The 20,836-nt window shown below is 39.1% G+C and overlaps 1 protein-coding gene across 1 annotated transcript in view; it reads left to right on the top strand.

Moving 5' to 3' along the window:
- Positions 1-17,057, top strand: part of LOC5569047 (CCR4-NOT transcription complex subunit 1) — a 49,141-nt gene extending 32,084 nt beyond the window's left edge. Inside the window, exons 6-12 of the mRNA XM_021846157.1 lie at positions 1,172-1,801; positions 1,862-2,215; positions 3,146-3,703; positions 3,771-4,012; positions 15,721-15,931; positions 15,993-16,141; positions 16,207-17,057. Coding sequence (XP_021701849.1) covers positions 1,172-1,801; positions 1,862-2,215; positions 3,146-3,703; positions 3,771-4,012; positions 15,721-15,931; positions 15,993-16,141; positions 16,207-16,303 — 2,241 coding nt within the window. The 3' untranslated portion in view covers positions 16,304-17,057. The remainder of the gene's footprint in view (positions 1-1,171; positions 1,802-1,861; positions 2,216-3,145; positions 3,704-3,770; positions 4,013-15,720; positions 15,932-15,992; positions 16,142-16,206) is intronic.
- The last annotated feature ends 3,779 nt before the right edge of the window (positions 17,058-20,836 follow it).

Here is a 20,836-nt window from a genome sequence, read left to right as displayed (position 1 = left end):
TACGCGTTTCCTGGAAAGATATAGCTGCTCCATCTTTTCGCATTCCAATTCTTCCAGGCGTTGCTTTTAATCCCAGAACAGATGGGTTTGTTGTCTTCGCTTTTGTTTGTATCATTCCACATTTTGACGGGTACTTTGCTGCAACATCATCGCCCGCGTTGCATTCTTCTCGTCAAACTAACGGTGCGGCCATAGTAACGCGTCAGCGTCCACGAACGCGATGCGATCAAAGGATCCTGTTGTTGCTATTCTGCTTTGTGGGCTCGCAAACGCGCACGCATCGCAAGACGCGTTTACTATGGCAGCCCCCTAACTCTTCCGTCGATTTCCTTCCATCAACCCTTCTGCTGTGTTGTTAATGGCTGCTTTGACACTACTTCAACAATCCTAATGAGGGGCTTCGGTGAGCTCTGCTTCATCCGGCAATGCTGAATCAAACCTTTGCACATAATGAGTTGCGACTTCGGGTAGCTTGAGTCGTTGCAGATTGTATCGTTGCGGTACCGAATGTTGTTCAGAACGAAAAGTGTTTGGCCCATTTTAACCATTACAAGGTAGTGGTCCGATTCGATGCTTGCGCCGCGGCGAGTTCTGGCGTCGATAATATCCTAGAAGTGTCTTGCACCAACTAAAACGTGGTAGAATTGGGATTCAGTTTGTTGGGGTGATCTCCAGGTGTACCGATGCGGGAGACTGCTGGAAGTATTTAATACGTATGTCCATGTTCTTGGAGGCGCGATGAAATTAATGCGTCTAAGGCCGTTTTCGTTTGTAAGCTGGTGAGCATTGAACTTCCTATTATCAGTATGGATTCCTGTCCTGGCCAACATGAGCGTGGAGATCTCCGATAACGATTATGACGTCATGACTTGGGCAGCTGTCGTATACTCCGAATATTTGAAGGTTTCTTGGAAGATCCTAGGAAATTTCCAGAAAGCATTCACCAAGGTTCTTAGCTTCCACCAACGACATTTCATTAATCCCACAATGGTTCTAACAACAACATTTCTTAGATTTTCGCAAATAATGCGCCAAACGTAGGTATTAGGAAAAATTCAGCATAGTTGTATTTCCCAATAGGTTTCAGTCTGTCTTATAAAGCAAGTTTACTAGAAAAATTCTATCGTTCTCCAATTTTACTACAAGCAGTTTATATTTTTTTTCGATTCAGGTCCATCTCAACAACATGCACACGTTGCTGGAATGCCTAATCATTGCCCGTCGTTCGCGGGACAATCTCACTGCATGCAATTTGCTGAACAAGGCCGTCGAAGGTATCATGGAGGGTCTGATGAACATCCCGGACCACATTGACCAGATCAAGCTGTATCGGGACATCCATCTGCGTGTGATGCGTCTGCTGCAAGATCCGCGTGCATTCGGACCGCTTTGGACCAACAAGGCCATCACCCGGTACATGCTGGAGTGCCGTGAAGAAATCCGTTACAACGTCGAAGCGGTTGACTTGCTGATTTCGTCCGGATTTGTCAACATGCCCCAGTACGATATGATGCTGATGCAGCTGATGGACAATGGCAACAATTACGTAGCCGTTGTGTTCGCCATGCAGCTGGTGCAGACCTACTTCATCGATGAGCGCCCGAATACGATAATCACCGATAATGATTTGCTGAATACGATTGAACTGCTGGCCAGATTGTCGGCGCATCCGAGGGCCCCGGAAGGTTTGGCTCACTTGATGGAAATGCTCCGCTCGAATCATGATCCCAACACGTTCCTGGTTGATCGTGCCCATGCTGGACCAACGGCGCACATCCATTCGGGTATCATCATTGCTAGGGTAAGTGATTCTCAATTTAAGTAAGAAGCGATTTTGTATTGATTGCTCTCATTTTCACAGGCCACCGATATCGAGGATCCTCCGGGCTTTGCCGAGCGGGTAGAGTATCTACTGAAAGATTGGATCACGATTTTCCACACCCCGTCCAATTCGAAGGACATGATCAAGGCATTCGGAGGCTTCGTCAACAAGATGAACGTGTACGGAATTCTGAAGGGTGATGAGCCGCTGACTAGATTCTTCCGTCATGCAACGCAGTGCTGTATCGATCTGACCTATCGCAACATGAACGATCCCAGCTGGAAGACGAAGATCTTCCAGTGGATCGATGCTTACGTGCGGTTGATTGCCCTGTTAGTGAAACACTCTGGCGAGGGTGGCAGTACCAGCACTAAGCTGAATTTGTTGAACAAGGTTTGTTGAAGAGTTACAGGGATTAGATATAAAGTTTGAGATTGGTAAAACATTTTTAAGGTGACACGGGGAGACTGTGTTATTTCCCCTATCTTTTGTCTCACTCTAACAATTATCGTCGAAAATTTTCAGAAGCAAATCTTGAATTTTAGTGAACCGATGAAGTTGAAAATTTAATGGGTTGTGCACTACATATATAGAATTATAGTGATACATTTCACATTGATGTATTAAGTGGTACTTGAGATTTGCTTCTTCTAACGGATAGGGTGTTTAGATTAACGTTCCGTGCGGCCTTAAAATTGAAACAGGCATAATTTCTTTAAAAATTAATGCGTCTGGAAGCATCCAGCGAGAAATTTTGTCTATATTCATAATATGACTTGATGGACATGGCGACCATTGCATGGCAACAGGAGCTCAATTTTATCGTCGCTCTTATTTGCAGCTGGTAAGAATCTTTACCTTTATTGATACTTCCCTGATCCCTAATTTAAAGACGGTTTAAAAGCCCTGTCGAATAGAAAAAGTGCCAAGAATAAAGATCTGGGTCCTTCCTCCACCTCCTTCTGTCGGGGGTGAGATCACTGCGTTCATGTTTTAGAACTATTGTGATATACCCTTTTACTTTTACAAAGACAATCAGTGGCGAGAACGCCACCGGAATACTTTGCGCGGTGACTGAACTTTTAGCCATCTGCCATTATTGGGCAGAAGTCCTAAGTTGTAGCATTGTGAATCCCTCAATCTGGTACGATCGGCCTGATAAAGCCGGCCACTTCCCTGGGAGATGCGTTTCAAATATCGGCCGGCTCCAAAAAGGGCTTGATCTGGGTCCTTACTTAAACTTTCGCCTTTCATAACCTTTTTGTCTAACCCCTGTTAGTTGTTTTAAAATTTATATGACAGTAACGAATATTTTTGCCTTAGGTTCTGGGCATCGTAGTTGGCATCCTGATGCATGATCAGGAAGTGCATGGCACTGCTTTCCAGCAGATGGGCTATCACCGTATCTTCATTATGCTGTTCCTGGAGCTGAGCGCTCACGATCCCGTGCTGGAGAATATCAGCCTCAGCGTAATCACTGCCTTCTGCCACACGTATCACATTCTCCGACCCTCACTGGCACCGGGCTTCTGCTATTCCTGGTTGGAACTGATTTCCCACCGGGTCTTCATCGGACGCATCTTGGCCTCGATTCCACAGCAGAAGGGATGGTCCATGTATTCGCAACTTCTGATTCATCTGTTCAAGTACCTTGCCCCGTTCCTGCGCAATGCCGAACTGGCCAAACCGGTGCAACATTTGTACAAGGGAACGCTACGGGTGCTGTTGGTTCTGCTGCATGACTTCCCGGAGTTCTTGTGCGATTACCACTTCGGTTTCTGCGATGTGATTCCACCGAACTGCATTCAAATGAGAAATTTGATCCTATCGGCATATCCACGCAATATGCGGCTACCGGATCCATTCACGCCGAATCTGAAGGTTCGTAACATGGTTTCATGAACATCTATAAAACAATACCTAATTACATAATTCTTCCTTCCCGTAGGTCGACATGTTGACCGACATCGGCGGTTCGCCCCGTATCTTCACCAACTACGCCGCAGCAATCACTCCGAGCAGCTTCAAGAAAGATCTGGACTCCTACCTGAAGGCCCGATCGCCCGTGACGTTCCTCTCGGAGCTGCGTAGCAATCTGCAAATCTCGAATGAACCAGGATCCCGGTACAACATCCCGTTGATGAACGCCCTGGTGTTGTACGTCGGCACTCAGGCAATCGCTCACATCAGGTAAGATTGGTATACTCCGACCGGTCGTAAAATGAAATTGAAGTTGAACTTTGTTTTTGAAAAATGCAATTTATTGAGTCATAATTTTCGACAAAGTTGAAGAGCGATTTAAAAACTCTCTAAAATGATCAGTTATAATTTCATATTTTGGCTTTGGATGGCAACACTGATCGATTGTTGTCAAAAGGTTGTCAGGGCGGTTTGGCCAATAGGGTGGAATGAGCACCCCTTGAAAACAGCATAAATTCTTGAAATTTCATCTGAAATAAAATGCTGACATGGAAAAGAAGCAATAGGCATGCTTTAGCTCAGCATAGCATAGCATAGCATAGCATAGACTGACTGTACATGTCAATGGTTGCTACTCCGTGATTGATCGGAACTGGTAATAATTGCACTGCGATCCAAATGAATAAGGGATGGGAGTTTCCGCTTACTCTCGGAGTGCAATTTTAGCAGCTCTAATATTATTGATCAATAACGGCGCCGGCCAAGTCCTTACAGTCAGTTGGGATGGGGAAGGAATGTTAAGGTGTAATGATTGTTGCTTCTAGAGACCGAGAATACCTCTGCATCTCCACAATCACCACGGGAAGGGTGTTTATAAGTGGAGAAGGAAAAGATCTGGGAGTCACCTTTGGTCGGTGATGCGATCCATGGATAAGGAGAAAAAATACGGTTTATACTTAAAGCTAGTTTTTAGTTTTGTCTCAAAAAGTTTTTGGTAGAAGATTTGAAATAAACGTCAACATCTGTAATGTCGAACCATTCAAAAGAAGTTTTTATTATTGGCGAAAAAAACATATATATATGCGTATGTTTTAAATTATATGAAACAGGAATAATGCCGACACTTGTAGTGAAGAACCATACATAGTTTGTTTGAAAATTACATAAAAGTATTACTGAACATTTATGCGTCAAGAAGAAAAGTTGTTGGTAGAAGTTTCAAAATAAACGTCGACATTCATAATGCCGAACAATTCAAAAAATATTTTAAGTAATGTCAAAAAGTTTCTATGTTTACTAGAATTGTATAAAACAGGCATAATGCCGAATATTACAAAAAAAATAACGTTTACATGAAAAAAGGTGTTATCATAAGCATGAAACGAGCTCACCAGTTGGTAATCCATCCTCGACTGAACACTCGCACTCACACAGCGTGAACAGCAAAACTTCTCGGCGCCTCGAAAACGAACCGTCTTGCTTGGGCTATCCAACACACGCGAACCGAAAACCAAACTCCCGGCGTCCCGAAAACGAAGCGTCTTCGGAAAAGAAGCAATAGGCATGCTTTAGCTCAGTGTTCTAAACTCAAACAAGAATTGAATTTCGAAAAAACTGCCCATATTGTACCGAATGACTCCTTCAAATTTCATCATTATAGAATAATGATGTTTGTCTGTTAGAACTTTCTTTTAAATTTAATCTTTCTGCACAGAGTGTTTATACTATACTTTCGAGAGTAGTGAAAAAAAAATACTTTTTTGGATTAAGGTACCGTGGGGCAAGTGGGTAATGGAATTCGCATAGTTGAGATTCTTCAAATTCTAGAGACTTTAAATTGAAACAAATGAGGTCGTGTATATTTTTTAACTTAACTCCCACCAAATATAAGCAGAATGCTGAAATTGATTGTTATGAAAAATTAAAGAAAAAAAAACAGAAAAAGTTTTTTGAAAAATGTCTCCTTACTTTTCACCTTCCCCAAAAGTGGGGCAAGTGAAAAGTTTACTGCTTTGAACAATAAATTGAAAAACAAACAGTTATATTCTCGAGATGAACCAGCCTAGGGCTGAAAATCTCTTAAATAAAGACAATAATAATAATAATAACAGTTATATTCACGATTTCTATTAGCTTTAACATTTGTTAAGGCTTCCCAATGAACAATAATATAAGTAACATGTAAACAAAGAAAATGTTATTCTTTTCACTTGAATCTTCTTCTGTTCAGTTATGTTAGTTGAAATGATTCGACACCATTATAACTGCAACATTTCCAATGCTAGTTCTTACATTATAGGACAGCAATTGCATTTCTGCTCTGTAGAATTTCCACCGCTCGTTATTTGTTTTTGAGAAAGTCGGATAACTCTTCGGGAGAAATCAAACGGAATCCTTCAATAACGTATTTAGAATCTTTTTTATGTGGGTAGACCTATACCCCATTTTTATGTTTAGAACTAGCTTTACATAGACATTCCACGAGATTTCCGTGTGTTCTCTAATATTGCAACTTTTCAGTCAACGTCTTCCTTTTAATTGGCTGCCCGAAGTAGACATATTAATATTGTAATGTTTGGCAACATCTTTTAGAGAAGTTCCATGATTTCTAATAGCTTTTAACGCTTGAGTATAGAGTTTCTTGAATTATCAGCACGTTATGTTTTTCTATGATAATTGCGAACCATGCTTACTTATGGCTACTTAAAGAGAAAACACAAATTCAATCTCTCATGATAAACTTTTCACTTGCCCCACCTGATAAGAAAATTGACGGTGTTTAAATGTAGTTATTTTTAGGTCTACGTCGAATTGATTCTAAAACTTTTTTATTGCAGTTTGAAACTGTCACAGAGGACAACTAAGAAGTGGTACAGGAAATTATTTCCCGCTACTTTTTTCCACTGAAAATATTAAAATAAGATTGTGCACCGCCAACTTGTTACGGAGTAACAGTTGACAGGTTAACAATTTTTCGCTCTATTATGCAATAATGGCTGAAACATCTCAGAAATCTTTTACCTATCGTAATGTTCTTAATGGCCTCAAAGGTTTACGCATGAGTTTAAAACGTTAATTCACATATTCAGTAAAATATATCAATTGTTTTCACTTACCCCATTTACCCACTTGCCCCGCGGTACCTTATATGAGATAATTTCTCACAACCAACAATAAGGTGCTCGTTTCACCCGGTAAAACATCGATTCAAAATATGACAAATTTTGAAAAATTTTCGTGAAGACAACGAAAATCATACGAATCTAGTGTATTGATCTAAAAATGGTTGGAAATTATGCAAAAATCAGAAGATTTCATAATATTTTCAGCACTTTTATCAACTTTTCCTTAAGGTGGCCAAACTGCCCCACTGTCCCTTATGTTACATTAAGGCAGGGCTGGTAGCAAGTATCTTATATCACTAAAAAATCAGTATTTTAACGGAACATCTTCAAAGTCTATATTGACCATCACAGAATGGCCGAATCACAAAAGGCCGAATCACAAAAGGACGAATCACAAAAGGACGAATCACAAAAAGCCGAATCACAAAAGGCCGAATCACATAAGGTCGAATCACAAATGGCCGAATCACAGAAGGCCGAAATTTTAAAATAAATTTTAGGGAAAGCCACAAATATTCAGCTCATTTTTCTACAATATTATGGACATTTTTACAGTAGGGTAAGCGGGACAAGATGCACAAGTAACATTACTAGAATAAGAGTGAATGGTTAGTGTTTTTTTGGGTGTGTCAGCTGGTCTATTCTGACACAAAAAAAATCTATAATCGGAGCTTAAGTAGTCGTGCTGTTGTATTTTATACAACATAAGTGTAAAAACCTCGTGAAAACTGGTATGTAGTGCCTGTTCGATTTTGGCAACATTCAAAAATTTTCATGTTGCCTAAATTGAACCGTTCCAAAATTTAATGATTGTTTTTATTAAATCTTGTACCCCCGTTAAAACTTGTATAATGACCACGAATTAAATTTACCTATTTTGAATATGGTAAACCTTAAGAAGGACCACAGATTCATTGAGATTGACAGGATTTGCAATTGACCATGATCCATTTTTGTGTAGGTACATGGATTTCCGCCCAGGTAACCGGTAAGCACTTAAATAAGCCGCGCAACAGGCTGCTTTCTGCATTTGTATTGCTTGGAGCCATATTAAATAGAGATGTACCGAATATTCGGCCGGCCGAATATTCGGGCCGAATATCTCGATTATTTTGATTTTGCCGAATATTCGGTCTGCCGAATAATGAAATCTGTTATTCGGCCGAATAGGCCGAATAGTGACCGAATAATAACAAAATAAAATAAATTGTGACAAAACATTACGTTTCATACGAAGGAAAATTAAAAAAAGAACGATTAATTTATTCAAGTGATAATACATCAAATTTACCCTTTGGTGGATTCCATGGATGGAGTTTGATACTAAATATTTAAAAATGTGAGAATTTTTCCGTTCTACGGCATTGCGATGCTACTCAATATACAAGCCATTCAATATTTCACTCATCTTGCATGGATTGTATTGTGGCATTATTTTTACGTAAACTGAAAGTGCTTTTCACCTTGGTTTTGTAAAAAATATGGAAACAACGAAAATTCAATTTTTTGCATTTATTATCGCTTGTGCCTATAGGAACACATGTGACTATAGTAGCACTATTTCTAATTCCTGTTCCAATAGCTTTACGGCGTAGGCAAAAAAAAAATCAAAATCGTATGTTTATTCAAGAAAAAAAAACAAAGTTTCTCTACTATAGGAACAGTAGGTGTACTATAGGTGCAAGGGAGCTAGAATTTTAAGCAAAAAATCATTTCTTGAAAAAAATTGAGCTGTGAATCAATGGTACTTAGTTAAATAACTCCTGACATTCATGTCAAAAAATATTTTGCAACGATTTATAGAAAAACGGTCGTAAAAAGCTACTAGTGCTAATATAGGGGACTGTCTACTAAGGGAACACCGACCCTATGCGATGTATTTGCTCTAATTAATATGAAGCACTTCTAGAAGTCAGATGAGAAATAAAGCGACGTATTAACCTAGTTCCTTAAAAAGTTAAATGGATCAAAACTGCAATCAAAAAGATACAAATCCCTTACTTAAGAAATATAAATCCTCAGAGCTTTTGACTTTTGTTTTTTCTTCACACGGTTTCAAAAGCTTAAAACGATCATTCCGATCAATTCTTCACCGTGGAAGCTATCCCTATTAAAAAACTAGGTGTTATTCGACCGAAATTAACGGTTTTCTTCGGCCGAATATTGAGTCATTATTCGGCCGAATGTTCGGCCGAATATTCGTTTGGACGAATAATAATTTCTCAACTATTCGGTATTCGGCCGAAAGCCGAATAGTGCTATTCGGTACATCTCTAATATTAAAGCACTTTGATTGCTTAGAAGCCTCTAATCAGCAAAATCATTGCTGTTTAAAATCAATGTGATGTTCAAAAGCATCAACACTGCATTAATTGTTATCGGTTCGTAGCAACTGAAATGCTTTTCAGTTACTGAATGAATGCAACAAAGGAAGAGTGCAGGTAATATGTTACACTTGGAAACCACATTGCTTCTCTCTCACTCCTTTGCTCCGTTGTAGATTATACCATCGGAAGCATTTAGCGAAAGTGAGATTTTCAATAGCGCTCGCTCTTTCAAAAAAATCTTATACGATACTATCAACGTATGTGGGAAAACTAAACATGTTAACATCCTTCTTCTTTCTGGCATTACGACTGGGACAGAGCCTGCTTCTCAGCTTAGTGTTCTTATGAGCACTTCCACAGTTGTTAACTGAGAGCTTACTGTGCCAATGACCATTTTTGCATGCGTATATCGTGTGGCAGGTACGAAGATACTCTATGCCCTGGGAAGTCCAGAAAATTTCCAACCCGAAAAGATTCTCGACCGGTGGGATTCGAACCCACGACCCTCAGCTTGGTCTTGCTGAATAGCTGCGCGTTTACCGCTACGACTATCTGGGCCCCTCCACATGTTTACATACTTGTTCTCTAACATGAAAAGCAGAAAGCTTCCAGCAACCACAATTGCTGCTATTGATATGCTGAAGGATGTATTTTAAGAAAAACAATATTGCCAGGATGAGAATCCACTTGACTTCTGCATTATTTTCAATTTAATCTTATCAGCAGGAATTAGCATTGAATAATCACATCTTCCATATGCTGCTCGTAAATATGAACGTAAATATGAAATGAACCTGAGCGAAAAAACCTATCTTAAGTAGGGCACAAAATTACTGCTCGGCACTAACCCAGCTGTAGTAGCCTGTCCTGCAAAGCGAAGCATCGGATTCCTTGCTTCAACAATCACCGGATCGTCATTTCAAGCGGCAACATACTAAAAATGACCAAAAACAGAGGAGCTTTGAACAATCCAGACTCGGGACGTTGCGATACTTCCGATATATCGGAATATCGATATTCCATATTTTGGTATCGATATTTTCTTTTCGATATATCGGTAATATCGATATTTCCTTCCGATATATCGTACATTAATACAGTCAGTGACAAAAGTTAGTAACTGAAGGCTGTTTTTCCATACAAAATGCCCAAGTTTGGAGATCTGTATCTGTATCTCAGCTTCTGACGAATTGGGTAAAATTTGGATAGCGAACTACAAATAATCTGAAGTTTTGTGTATACTTATCTTATTAAATTTTAGACATTTTCCAAAGAGTTTCAGAGGGTTGTTCAAAGGAAAAATTAAGTGTCTAAGAGATTTTTTAATTTAATTCAAAAATGGTAAGTTGGTTAGATTGTTCGGAAAAATTCTTCAGTTTCAAAAGATACATAAAGTTACAGAATACCACACCAACCAATTACAACTTACCGCTTGAGCTTGAGCTTGATTGGTTGCCCGTGGATGCTACTCCAGTATCGCCAGATCAGCCGCACTTAAACAAGGAACCAACCGAATGACTGTTTGGGACTAACAGACACCCTCAGTGTATAAGTGCTGGTGATTTTCTATTTTTAGGCAACAATGGCGCCTGCCACGTCAGAATGCAGACCAATGAGGGAAAGAGGGGGGAATCCATGATGCATTAAACTGGCTCTCACGTAAACCGTATATACCACTGCGTTCACGCCAGCTCATGCGGTAGTGTATGGGTTTGGGGAAAGGCATGGCAGAGAGGTTAGCAGTCTTTGGTTAGCAGACTGCCTATGTATCAGTCGTAAGGAAACGGTTTCTTGTCCGTTTTTGGTTCTAGCGTTTGCTATGAACTAGCAGGGTGTGAATGTGATAGATAGGGAGTGGAAGATAGAAGCAAGTGAAAGATACAAGTACAAAGTACGAGGAAAGGGACGGGTCTGGGATTGAACCCATGACCTTCTGCATATGAAGCAGAAGCGGTAGCCTTTAGACCATCAACCCCGTCACCAATTAATTACAACATACCGCTTTTCGATTAAATCGAAAAATCTCTTGGTTACTTTTATGTTTGGAAAAGGTCTGAAATTGAATGATCTCAGTATGTACAAAATATGAGGTTATTTGTAGTTCGTCATCCTAATTTCATCCAATTCGGACTACCAAAAGCTGAGATACAAATTTCCAAACTTGGGCTATGGAAAAGTAGTATTTGATTACTAACTTATGTCACAACAACAATTATGGTACAGTACTTGACGGCTGTATGAGGGTTCCCGTCCGTTACCATATACAAAGGTTTGGGACAAATCTGCCTCTTAACGCCTCTTCTGGCAGTCTAAAATTGTCGTGGCCACATCCTTGCGAAAGCTAAGGGATAGGAAATGATAATTGACTGAACACTTATTTACACCTACCAACAACTCGCCTGATTGTTACATCATCTCATAAGTGGAAAACAATTGTGGGTTTTTTTCTATATATTATTATATGTTTTGTATTTCACGAAGCATTTTCCGTTCAAATTTTACCAAAAAGTATATAAACAGAAGACGTTTATTTTAATGTCGGCGAACATAATTGCTAATCTTGATTTTTCTCCATTTAGATATATCATGTGATATTCCGATATATCGATATTTTGAATCAATATATCGGTGGTATCGATATTTTGATTCGATAATCGTATCGAATCAAATATCGATACTTTGCAATATCGGAACGTCCCTAATCCAGACAGCAGTGGCGAGACGAGAGAAAAAGGATGCGAATGTTTTTGTTTTGGTTTGCTCTTCACACAAGCGTTACACTTTTTGACAGTCAAATGCAACGTTACTGAAGGTGCAGCATTAAAGCAGCCCGTTATTTCGCCAAAACCTGCTATGAAGAAGCACTACTGGCAGCTATATGTCCGACAAGCATTGAATGCCTTGCCGTGGAGACGCATATACTGCCAAATGAAAGCTATTTCAAATGCTTATTGGTTACTTGGGCGTGTTGCCAAATTCAAACCGAGTCAAAATCGAACAGGCACTGTACGATGAAAAGTATTCTTAGTAATTTTAGTATTCTTATGATCACTTAAGGTGATTGTAAAACGAAGCCAAACTTTGAATTTTCAAGTGCACAAGACTGAAGAATCTGACAAGAGTTCGCGTTGAAAATCAATCAAATTGCTTGCTTGCTGGTGGTGACCAATGGGATAAAATTCGCGGAGCGCTTTTTTAATCTCAAGACTTGTGCTCTTGAAAAATTGAGGTGTGGCTTCATTCTATAATCACCTTAAACACTTGTTATACCCTATCTCAGCAATCATTCTCCTGCTTGTTGCGTAAGACTATGTTGGCATTATACCGGGCAAACGCTTGCTGTCCGAACTCGCTGTCGCTCGTCGGACCTAAAAATGGGATGTGCTTGCATTATACTGGGCAAACGCCTGGATTTGCTATTTGCATGACTCCGAATAGATGCTAACATCCTTCGGATATCGGAGACTTCGGCGGCCTTCTGCCGCCTCAGTTCCTCTATCCTCAATGCGGCTTCGCCGCATGTAAATTTTGCACTGTTTACTGACATGATTGTATTTAACAAAGCATGGACTTGTTCTTTTCATGTCCATGCTTTATTCTTTAGGTTTGTAACTCTAATTCTGCCTTCTGTGATTCGGCTTTTTGTGATTCGGCCGTTTGTAATTCGGCCTTTTGTGATTTGGCCTTTTGTGATTCGGCCTTTTGTGATTCGGCCTTTTGTGATTCGGCATTTTGTGTTTCGGCCTTCTGTGATTCGGCCTGTTGTGATTCGGCTTTCTGTGATTCGGCCTTATGTGATTCGGCCTTATGTGGTAGGCTAGAATGTATTCGGCCTTTTGTGATTCGGCCTTCTGTGATAATCCCATTAAGACAGAGCTTATGGCAAGTCTCTTTTAAAATATTTGGTCACTATTTTAACAAAAGTCTCTGAAAGTATTCCAGTTTAATGAAAGATCTCTAAAGTCTCTGTGTTTACCTCGAATTTGGTGATTTCTCCAGAGATATTTTCTGGCATACTTTCTGAAACTCCTGCAGAGATCCATCCAGAATATTCTCTAGAGATTCTTCCACCAAAACTCTCCCAGCAATTCACCCAGCGATATTTCAGAGGGACCTTAGCGAAATTTCTCCAGAATTTGCTCCAGGAAATCCTTAAACACTTCAACCTTACTGCCTCTACATAATTTCCACAGGGATTACTCTGACCATTTTCCTACAAACCATCATAGAAATTACCTCCACATATCATATACTTATTTTTTCATTGGTTCTTCCAGTTGTTACTCTAGAAGATCTTCCAATGATTCCTATATGAATTCTTCCCAGAGTGTTCGACAATGGTCTAATCAAACGAGTTCGTTTCTTTTTTCAAATGAGTAAAATATGATAACATACGCTTATGTCCTGACAGCGGAAGGAGTGTGGCGTTTATGCTTTGTTCAATAACCTTTGGAAATTTTTGCATATTGACAAAAATATTATATTATAAGTAGTAATCCTTTATAAGAGAGATTCGCGGAAGCTGACATTTCTGTCAAAGTGTGAGCCAATCGAGCAGCGAGAGCTGTCAAAGTGTGAGCCAAATGAACATGCGTTATGTTGGTTTTGAACTTTTCTTGAGGAGTAATCTAGTCCGCTTGAAATTATTTCGGTAAAAGTAATTTTGCATGATGCGAAAAAATGAAAAAAAAAAATCCTATTAAAATTTTTGTCAATACGATTTTTAGTTGTTGATTTTTTCGGCTATTTATTTGTTTGGATATGTAGCTCAAAGATCTATAACGAAACAAAATACACTTCTAGCAATGAGGAAGTCATGTCCGTGTTACAATATTATTCTCGACGCCGAGCAAAATCAGCACTGCTGGTCTGTTGCCAAATCATTCCATTTTACTTCCGCTTATCTCTCTATGAAGGATCACTAATTATAAGCATGTTTATTAGTTACTGCACTAATTACTAATTGTTACTGCAAGGACGTGACTGAAAGGCACTGAATTTTACACATTGAGGCAGATTATGGCCAATCCCAGCAGAACTTCTAGTTGGTTCTTTGTGCATCTTCACCGACTTCGGCCATTCACGAAATAGCAACCATAGATAGGGTCAGGCGGGGCAAGATGAGCACCCTAAGGATAAGCGCGATTTAAGCCTACTTAAACGTTATTATTTTGGTAAAATTGGTAACCATCCTTATCTTTTACATTATTACTTTGACCTCCAACCATTAAAAGTTTTAAAAAGTGATAAATAGTTTTCCAAAGAACACTTTAAAAAATAGCTTTTTTATCATCGGTAAAAAAACTGCGGGGCAAGATGGGCACCCCCATAAAAAGATGCAATTTACTAAAGAAAACTATTATTATTCAATGCTTGCAATATCCCAAGATATTATCTTTAATATCTGATAATATTTATCTTCAACTAGTTTAGTTTTTAAAACTTTTATCAGAAAATAAATAACTTTTCATAAATTGATAAGATTTTACTTAAAAAACGATTAAATTTGTTGTTTGTTTGTATATTTTTTAGAAAAATTGTTTTGTGCAAAGAAGATACCGTAAGTCAAGCTCACAGCTAAATGTGGTTCTATAATTTCACACTTTTACTTAATTTTGAACATGGTGCTCATCTTGCCCCAAGGGTGTAAATTTATTAATATAATCAAAACAATTGAAATATTTTTTAAATTTGATGAAAAGTTTTGCTCCTGATTATCTACAGAAGATTATTCTATAACTATACGGCCAAAAACGTATGAATTGATTTGCTTACGCAACAAAAATATCACTTTTAAATGAACAAATCTTATATGAAAAGGTTAATTTTTGGACTTCTATGTATTTTGGACAATATTTACGTTGTGCTGTTGATTTTTTAGCTGAAATTTATGGCCATCATATCAATTTAATGATATTCATCAGAACCCCAAATAATGTATTGAAAAAAAAATCGGTAGGAACGACACAAACTAGGGGTGCCCATCTTGCCCCGGGTGCTCATCTTGCCCCACATTCCCCTATGTGTGATTAGTCTAAGCTAAGCTAGCCATACGGTATTTTCTGCAAAGTTGCACATTCAGACAAGACAAATAAGTTGGCTAAAGATAGTTTTTGTTAAAAACCTTTTTTAATAAATCGTTTATAATTTTTCCTCGAAAATTTCATTTTAGTCGAACCGTTATTCCCCCAACATACGGTTGCAAGACTTCAATTGCAGTAGTTTCATAATTCGATCTTCGATTTATAAATTCGCAAATATTATTGTCAGATATTGAATATTGTTCTTGTACTTTATACGACTTAATAGCTGTTATCCACTTCATCATTATTTAATATTTAAGTTTACTTTCTTGTTGAGTTTCCAATTTAATAAGATTTATTCGAATCTAATGTAATGGACCAGTGTTGCCAGTTAACCAGAACAATACAGTTCATAGTTTCTTTACAACTTTGTGGAACATTATGGCCTTCTATTGTGATACCCTGTGAAGATATTAATCATTGGATGTTGCGTTTTTATTCAGGTCGAAAAATCTGGGACCCACGATGGCAACCATCGTCCACAGTGCCCACATGGATATCTTCCAAAATCTGGCGGTAGATTTGGACAACGAGGGGCGATATCTGTTCCTGAATGCGATTGCCAACCAGCTGCGGTATCCGAACAGCCACACGCACTACTTCAGCTGCGCGATTCTGTATCTTTTCGTCGAGGCCAACTCGGAAGCGATCCAGGTAAGTTATCTTGGGGATTCTGGTGAAGATAACCGTTAAAATAACTCGAATTATATTACAGGAACAAATCACTCGCGTCCTGCTGGAACGACTCATCGTGAACCGTCCGCATCCGTGGGGATTGCTGATTACGTTCATCGAACTGATCAAGAACCCAGCGTACAAGTTCTGGGATCATGACTTTGTGCACTGTGCACCGGAAATAGAGAAGTATGCTATTCAGACATTTTCGTTCCCGATTGAAAGTATCTAACCAATGAATGTTTTCCTTGCAGACTGTTCGAATCGGTAGCCAACTCGTGCATGGTGGTCAAATCCAAGAGTCAACCGCAGATGCCGAATGTCGAGTCGGAAATTGCCGAGTGCAACTAGAATATCGACAAAACGCCGTACCACGTAGCGCTAGTGTTAAGTGTAAGCGAAAAGAACTAATACACTTTTGTTAAGAGTATGATGAATATGTTACAAACGATATGACACAAGAAGCAGGAAATTCACTTTTAACAGTGTGATTAGATGTTGACGTCTACCACCTACTGTGCGCATATTAGGAGCACGAACCTCTTCGTATGGTTTTTGTTTTAGACTATCGTAGAGACTGGAGCCCAGAACATGGCATTAGAAAGTGTATTTTTTATGAATTTAAAGGTGGTACATTCTGCACAGTTTATCAGTTTGTTGTTTTTTTTTTGTTTTAGCTGCAACGAAAATCATCTCATTTTGTAAATAGCATCATGAATTTTTAAATATTTAAATCATGTTCATAGCCACTAGCATTAATGCGGAAAGAATATAATGTCTGTCTCTTGAACTAAGTCTATACAACTCTACAACCGATGGTCCAACAGCAAAAGCAAAAATGAAGACTCGTGAACGTCTGTGGTCAGTGTTCGATTTATGTGCCCTTCACAGTAGCGAAAATTCGAAAGTTCGAACCCCACTTAGCGCTAGATTTTACAGAAGTCCGGCTGTATACAGTACTAGATGATACGATTAGAAATCAAAGCAAACTTTAACTGTGTCCTAGAAGATAAGCGTTGATAGGTGTGCGTTATTAGCAATTAATCCCATTATGTAAACTATATTCAAACGATTCATATAAATATATTAAAATATAATTAATGTATTCCTATGAGTGCGTATTTCTATTGCGATACATTGAAGAATTCCATAGTATGGGCTATTCGAATCTGCTACGGTTCGTCCTGGTTGAGCATTACATATCCTGATCTCAACTTTTTTTTGGCCAAAATATTCAAATACATCATCATAGGACATTTAAACGATCATGTTGGCCAAGAATAAGAGGAATGCAAAAAGATTTCGATAGAAGTTTAATCGACAGCCACTCGACAGCGGAGCAAATCTTTTTCGTGTGACAAATCCTACAGAAATGCCTTGAGTAACAGATCCCTTCACATTACTTGTTCATCGATTTGATGGCGGCATGCGACAATAACGGGTGTTCAGTAAAAAATGAAAATGAGTTCCATACCTTTCTGTAAGTAAAGTAAAGTGCGTACATTTTTTTCTCTATGGACTCCCTAAAAATAAGTGGCCTGTTTTTTTTCGCTGTCAGTTCAAACGAAGATGGTGTCGAAACAGCAAGCACTCCGCGAGCGTGTTGTACGGTTTTAGGAAACGCCGCACATGCCGAAAGAAAGGATCCCAACTATCTTGCCTCAGTAATAAAGCCCTATTGAGGATTTTTTCGGCTCAGTGTACAAAAATAATTGATGGGATAAGGATTACGAAGCAGTTGACCACGAGGAGCTGGAATTGTGCACGGAGAAATCAGACTACCCAAAGAATATGTTCTATAAACTCAAACTTGGGTAAACTACATTTAGTTTTTTCTCACGGTTGGGTTGTTTTGCCTCTCTCGTAACAGTAATGTTGTCAAAAACAGAGGGAAACCCACCAACCAGCTTCAATGGAATAAACCAAATTTGGGTTCTTTCGAGTTTACCTAACTTTTAGTAGTTTTAACTCACTAGGGAGACTTAAAAAGTTAACACTGGATAGATTTTTTAAACCAAATTTGGGTTATCCCACGGAGGAGCCGAATTGAGTCAAAAGAAGTTAAAGTTGGATTGATTTGTGGCTCCGTGTAAACGGAAGATGGACGCCAGTGCCGTCTCCCATTTATTTATTTATTCGCTCCCATTTATTTATTTAGGTTTACATCAACAGACTATGTATAATCCCAATGATATTAAAAATAAAAACAAAAATACATATTATATAACAAAACAAGCATGACAAAACATTGAATATAAAAAAGTCAAGATCGTAAAACATTTCAAACTTAAAATATGTCTTCAGTCCCTCCGGCCAGCGAAAAAACTAGAAAATTTACGACGAAGCATATTTCGTGTCAGATGGAAATCGAAGATCGACGCCACACGATTAAAAACACGTTGCAGACCATGAACAGCATTGCTCAATCCATAATTTGTGCGACGAAATGGAAGCCTCATCATCGAACTATTCCGCAGTGGACGAGGTTGCACGTTCAGATGCATTTGTTGCAGGATAGCTTCGCAATCGATTCTTCCGTTTAGAGTATCGACGACGGTTAAAGCTCTACAAACGTCTCTTCGAATTCGCAAAGGTTGCAAGTCGATCAGTTGGCAGCGGCTCTCGTAACTCGGAAGGCGTAAAGGGTCTCTCCAAGGTACCCTCCGAAGTGCAAAACGAAGAAATCTCCGTTGAACTGATTCGATTCGCTCGCATCCGTTGTTGTAGTTCGGACTCCAGACCGCAGACCCATATTCCAATGTTGCTCGAACGAGGGAACAGTTGGGTTTATTCTACGACTGGCGTGAGGTGACAATTGTCGGTGTCGTATAGCGAGGTGACGATTCTCGACTCGAGTGAAGTGACTCGCCGTGCAAATCAAATGGAGAGTCACTTCACTCGAGTCGAGAATTGTCACCTCGCTATACGACACCGACAATTGTCACCTCACGCCAAAAAACGTGATGATCCCATTAATTTCAAGTTCAAAATTTAATCAACTTTGTCAAGTACTCGGACTTGTTATTTAATCTGGATCACAACACAGAACTAGTTGAAAATACTTAATTTCACATGTTCACTACCGACACTTAGCGGCAAAATTACGAACTAATCTGTTTGCCTACCGGATTTCCGAAACGCCCTGAAACCCGGAGCCAAAAGAGGTCTTGTAAACCCCCCCACTAGACTTCCGTGGCTTAGACCAGCAGTCTTGGGTTGCAGCTAGTTCCCTTCTGGAACTGAGCGGCTCCGGGGCCGATGAAGAGAGTCTTATACAGTTCGGTAGCTCAAGGGCTGTTATCATTGTAGTAAAGAGAATCGAGGTTTTTCCACCAGGCGGCGCTAGTGAACACGAAATTTTTGTTTTGCGTATATCTCAGGATCCTGGCCACTTAGAAAGATGGCGCTTTCGGCAAAGTTGTTCTGTAGCTCAAGCGCTATCATTATTAAAGCTATGCGATTCAAAATTTTGCCACGAGGGGGCTGGTGAGCATGAAACTTTTGTTTTGCGGATATCTGACCACTTAGACATGGCGTCTTGGGCAAAGTTGAGCTACTCAACAAGTTTACCAAAGACGCCATCTTTCTTAGTAGTTAGGATCCTGAGATAACAGTAAAACAAAAGTTTCATGCTCACTAGCGCCGCCTCGTGGCAAAATTTTGAATCGCATAGCTTTAATAATGATAGCGCTTGAGCTACAGAACAACTTTGCCGAAAGCGCCATCTTTCTAAGTGGCCAGGATCCTGAGATATACGCAAAACAAAAATTTCGTGTTCACTAGCGTCGCCTGGTGGAAAAACCTCGATGGTCAGGAGGCGGAGATATCCGCAAAACAAATGTTCTATGCTTACTAACGCCGCCTGGTGGCAAAATTTTGAATCTCATAGCTTTTATATTGATAGTCCTTGAGCCGAAGACCCGATCTTTCTAAGTAGTCAAGATCCTGAGATATCTGCAAAACAAAATTTCCATGCTCTCTAGCGCCACATAGTGGCAGAATTCCGCAGTTCAATGACCACCATATGTTAGCCCTTGAACTACTGAACAATTTTGCTGAACATCATGACACTCTATTTTGAATACTTTTTTAAGATATTGATCATTTATAAAAACGGTCGTTAATCTGAATTTCGGTCGTAAAAAAGTGGTCGTAAAAAGAACCGTCGGTAAAAAAACGGTCGTAAAAAGAGGTTGGAGTGTATATCAAAACAAATCGATGAGTTGACTGAGTGAAGATTGAACCCACTGAATAAATATCTTGTTTTATTACAATAACATTAATATTTGCATTTTGTATTCTTTTGAAGAATTAAAGCTCTAACAGAAAATATGAATATAACTTGAACGATTGTTTCTATATCTACAAATGGAAAAACAATATTTCCCAAGTCAATAAAGTATTGAATTTTACTCAAGTCATTAAATTTTTAATTATTTTATTTGTAAATAAAATAGTTTAGACATTAACACAATATAATATTCACATAACAATTCATAGCTTCATAAAATCTGTTTGATTGTATTCATGAGGAAAATTTAAAATTGCTTAGAAATTTTTTAATAATATTAAATTAATGTTTTGAAGCTGATTCATCATTTTATAACCCAAGTTTAATAAGTCGGACAAAGAAGTTTGATTAAAGAAGCCGTGTAATTTTTTTAAGCGCTGCTGTTTTTACCGGAATTGTTCAAAATGCTATGTCCACCAGTTGGGACCCCTCCCTCCCCTTCGTCACACATCGTCACAAAACCGCAAATACCCCCCCCCCCCTCCCTCCTAAAATGCATTTATGGACGACCCCCTAGAGGAAGGATGTAACATTCATTTGAAGCTTAAAAATTTTTGACGGCCGTTTTGAATTTGACCACCATTTGGAATTTT

The sequence above is a fragment of the Aedes aegypti genome, chromosome 2 (assembly GCF_002204515.2).
Source record: "Aedes aegypti strain LVP_AGWG chromosome 2, AaegL5.0 Primary Assembly, whole genome shotgun sequence".
Classification (NCBI taxonomy): domain Eukaryota; kingdom Metazoa; phylum Arthropoda; class Insecta; order Diptera; family Culicidae; genus Aedes; species Aedes aegypti.
This window is presented reverse-complemented; position numbering and strand designations above follow the sequence as displayed.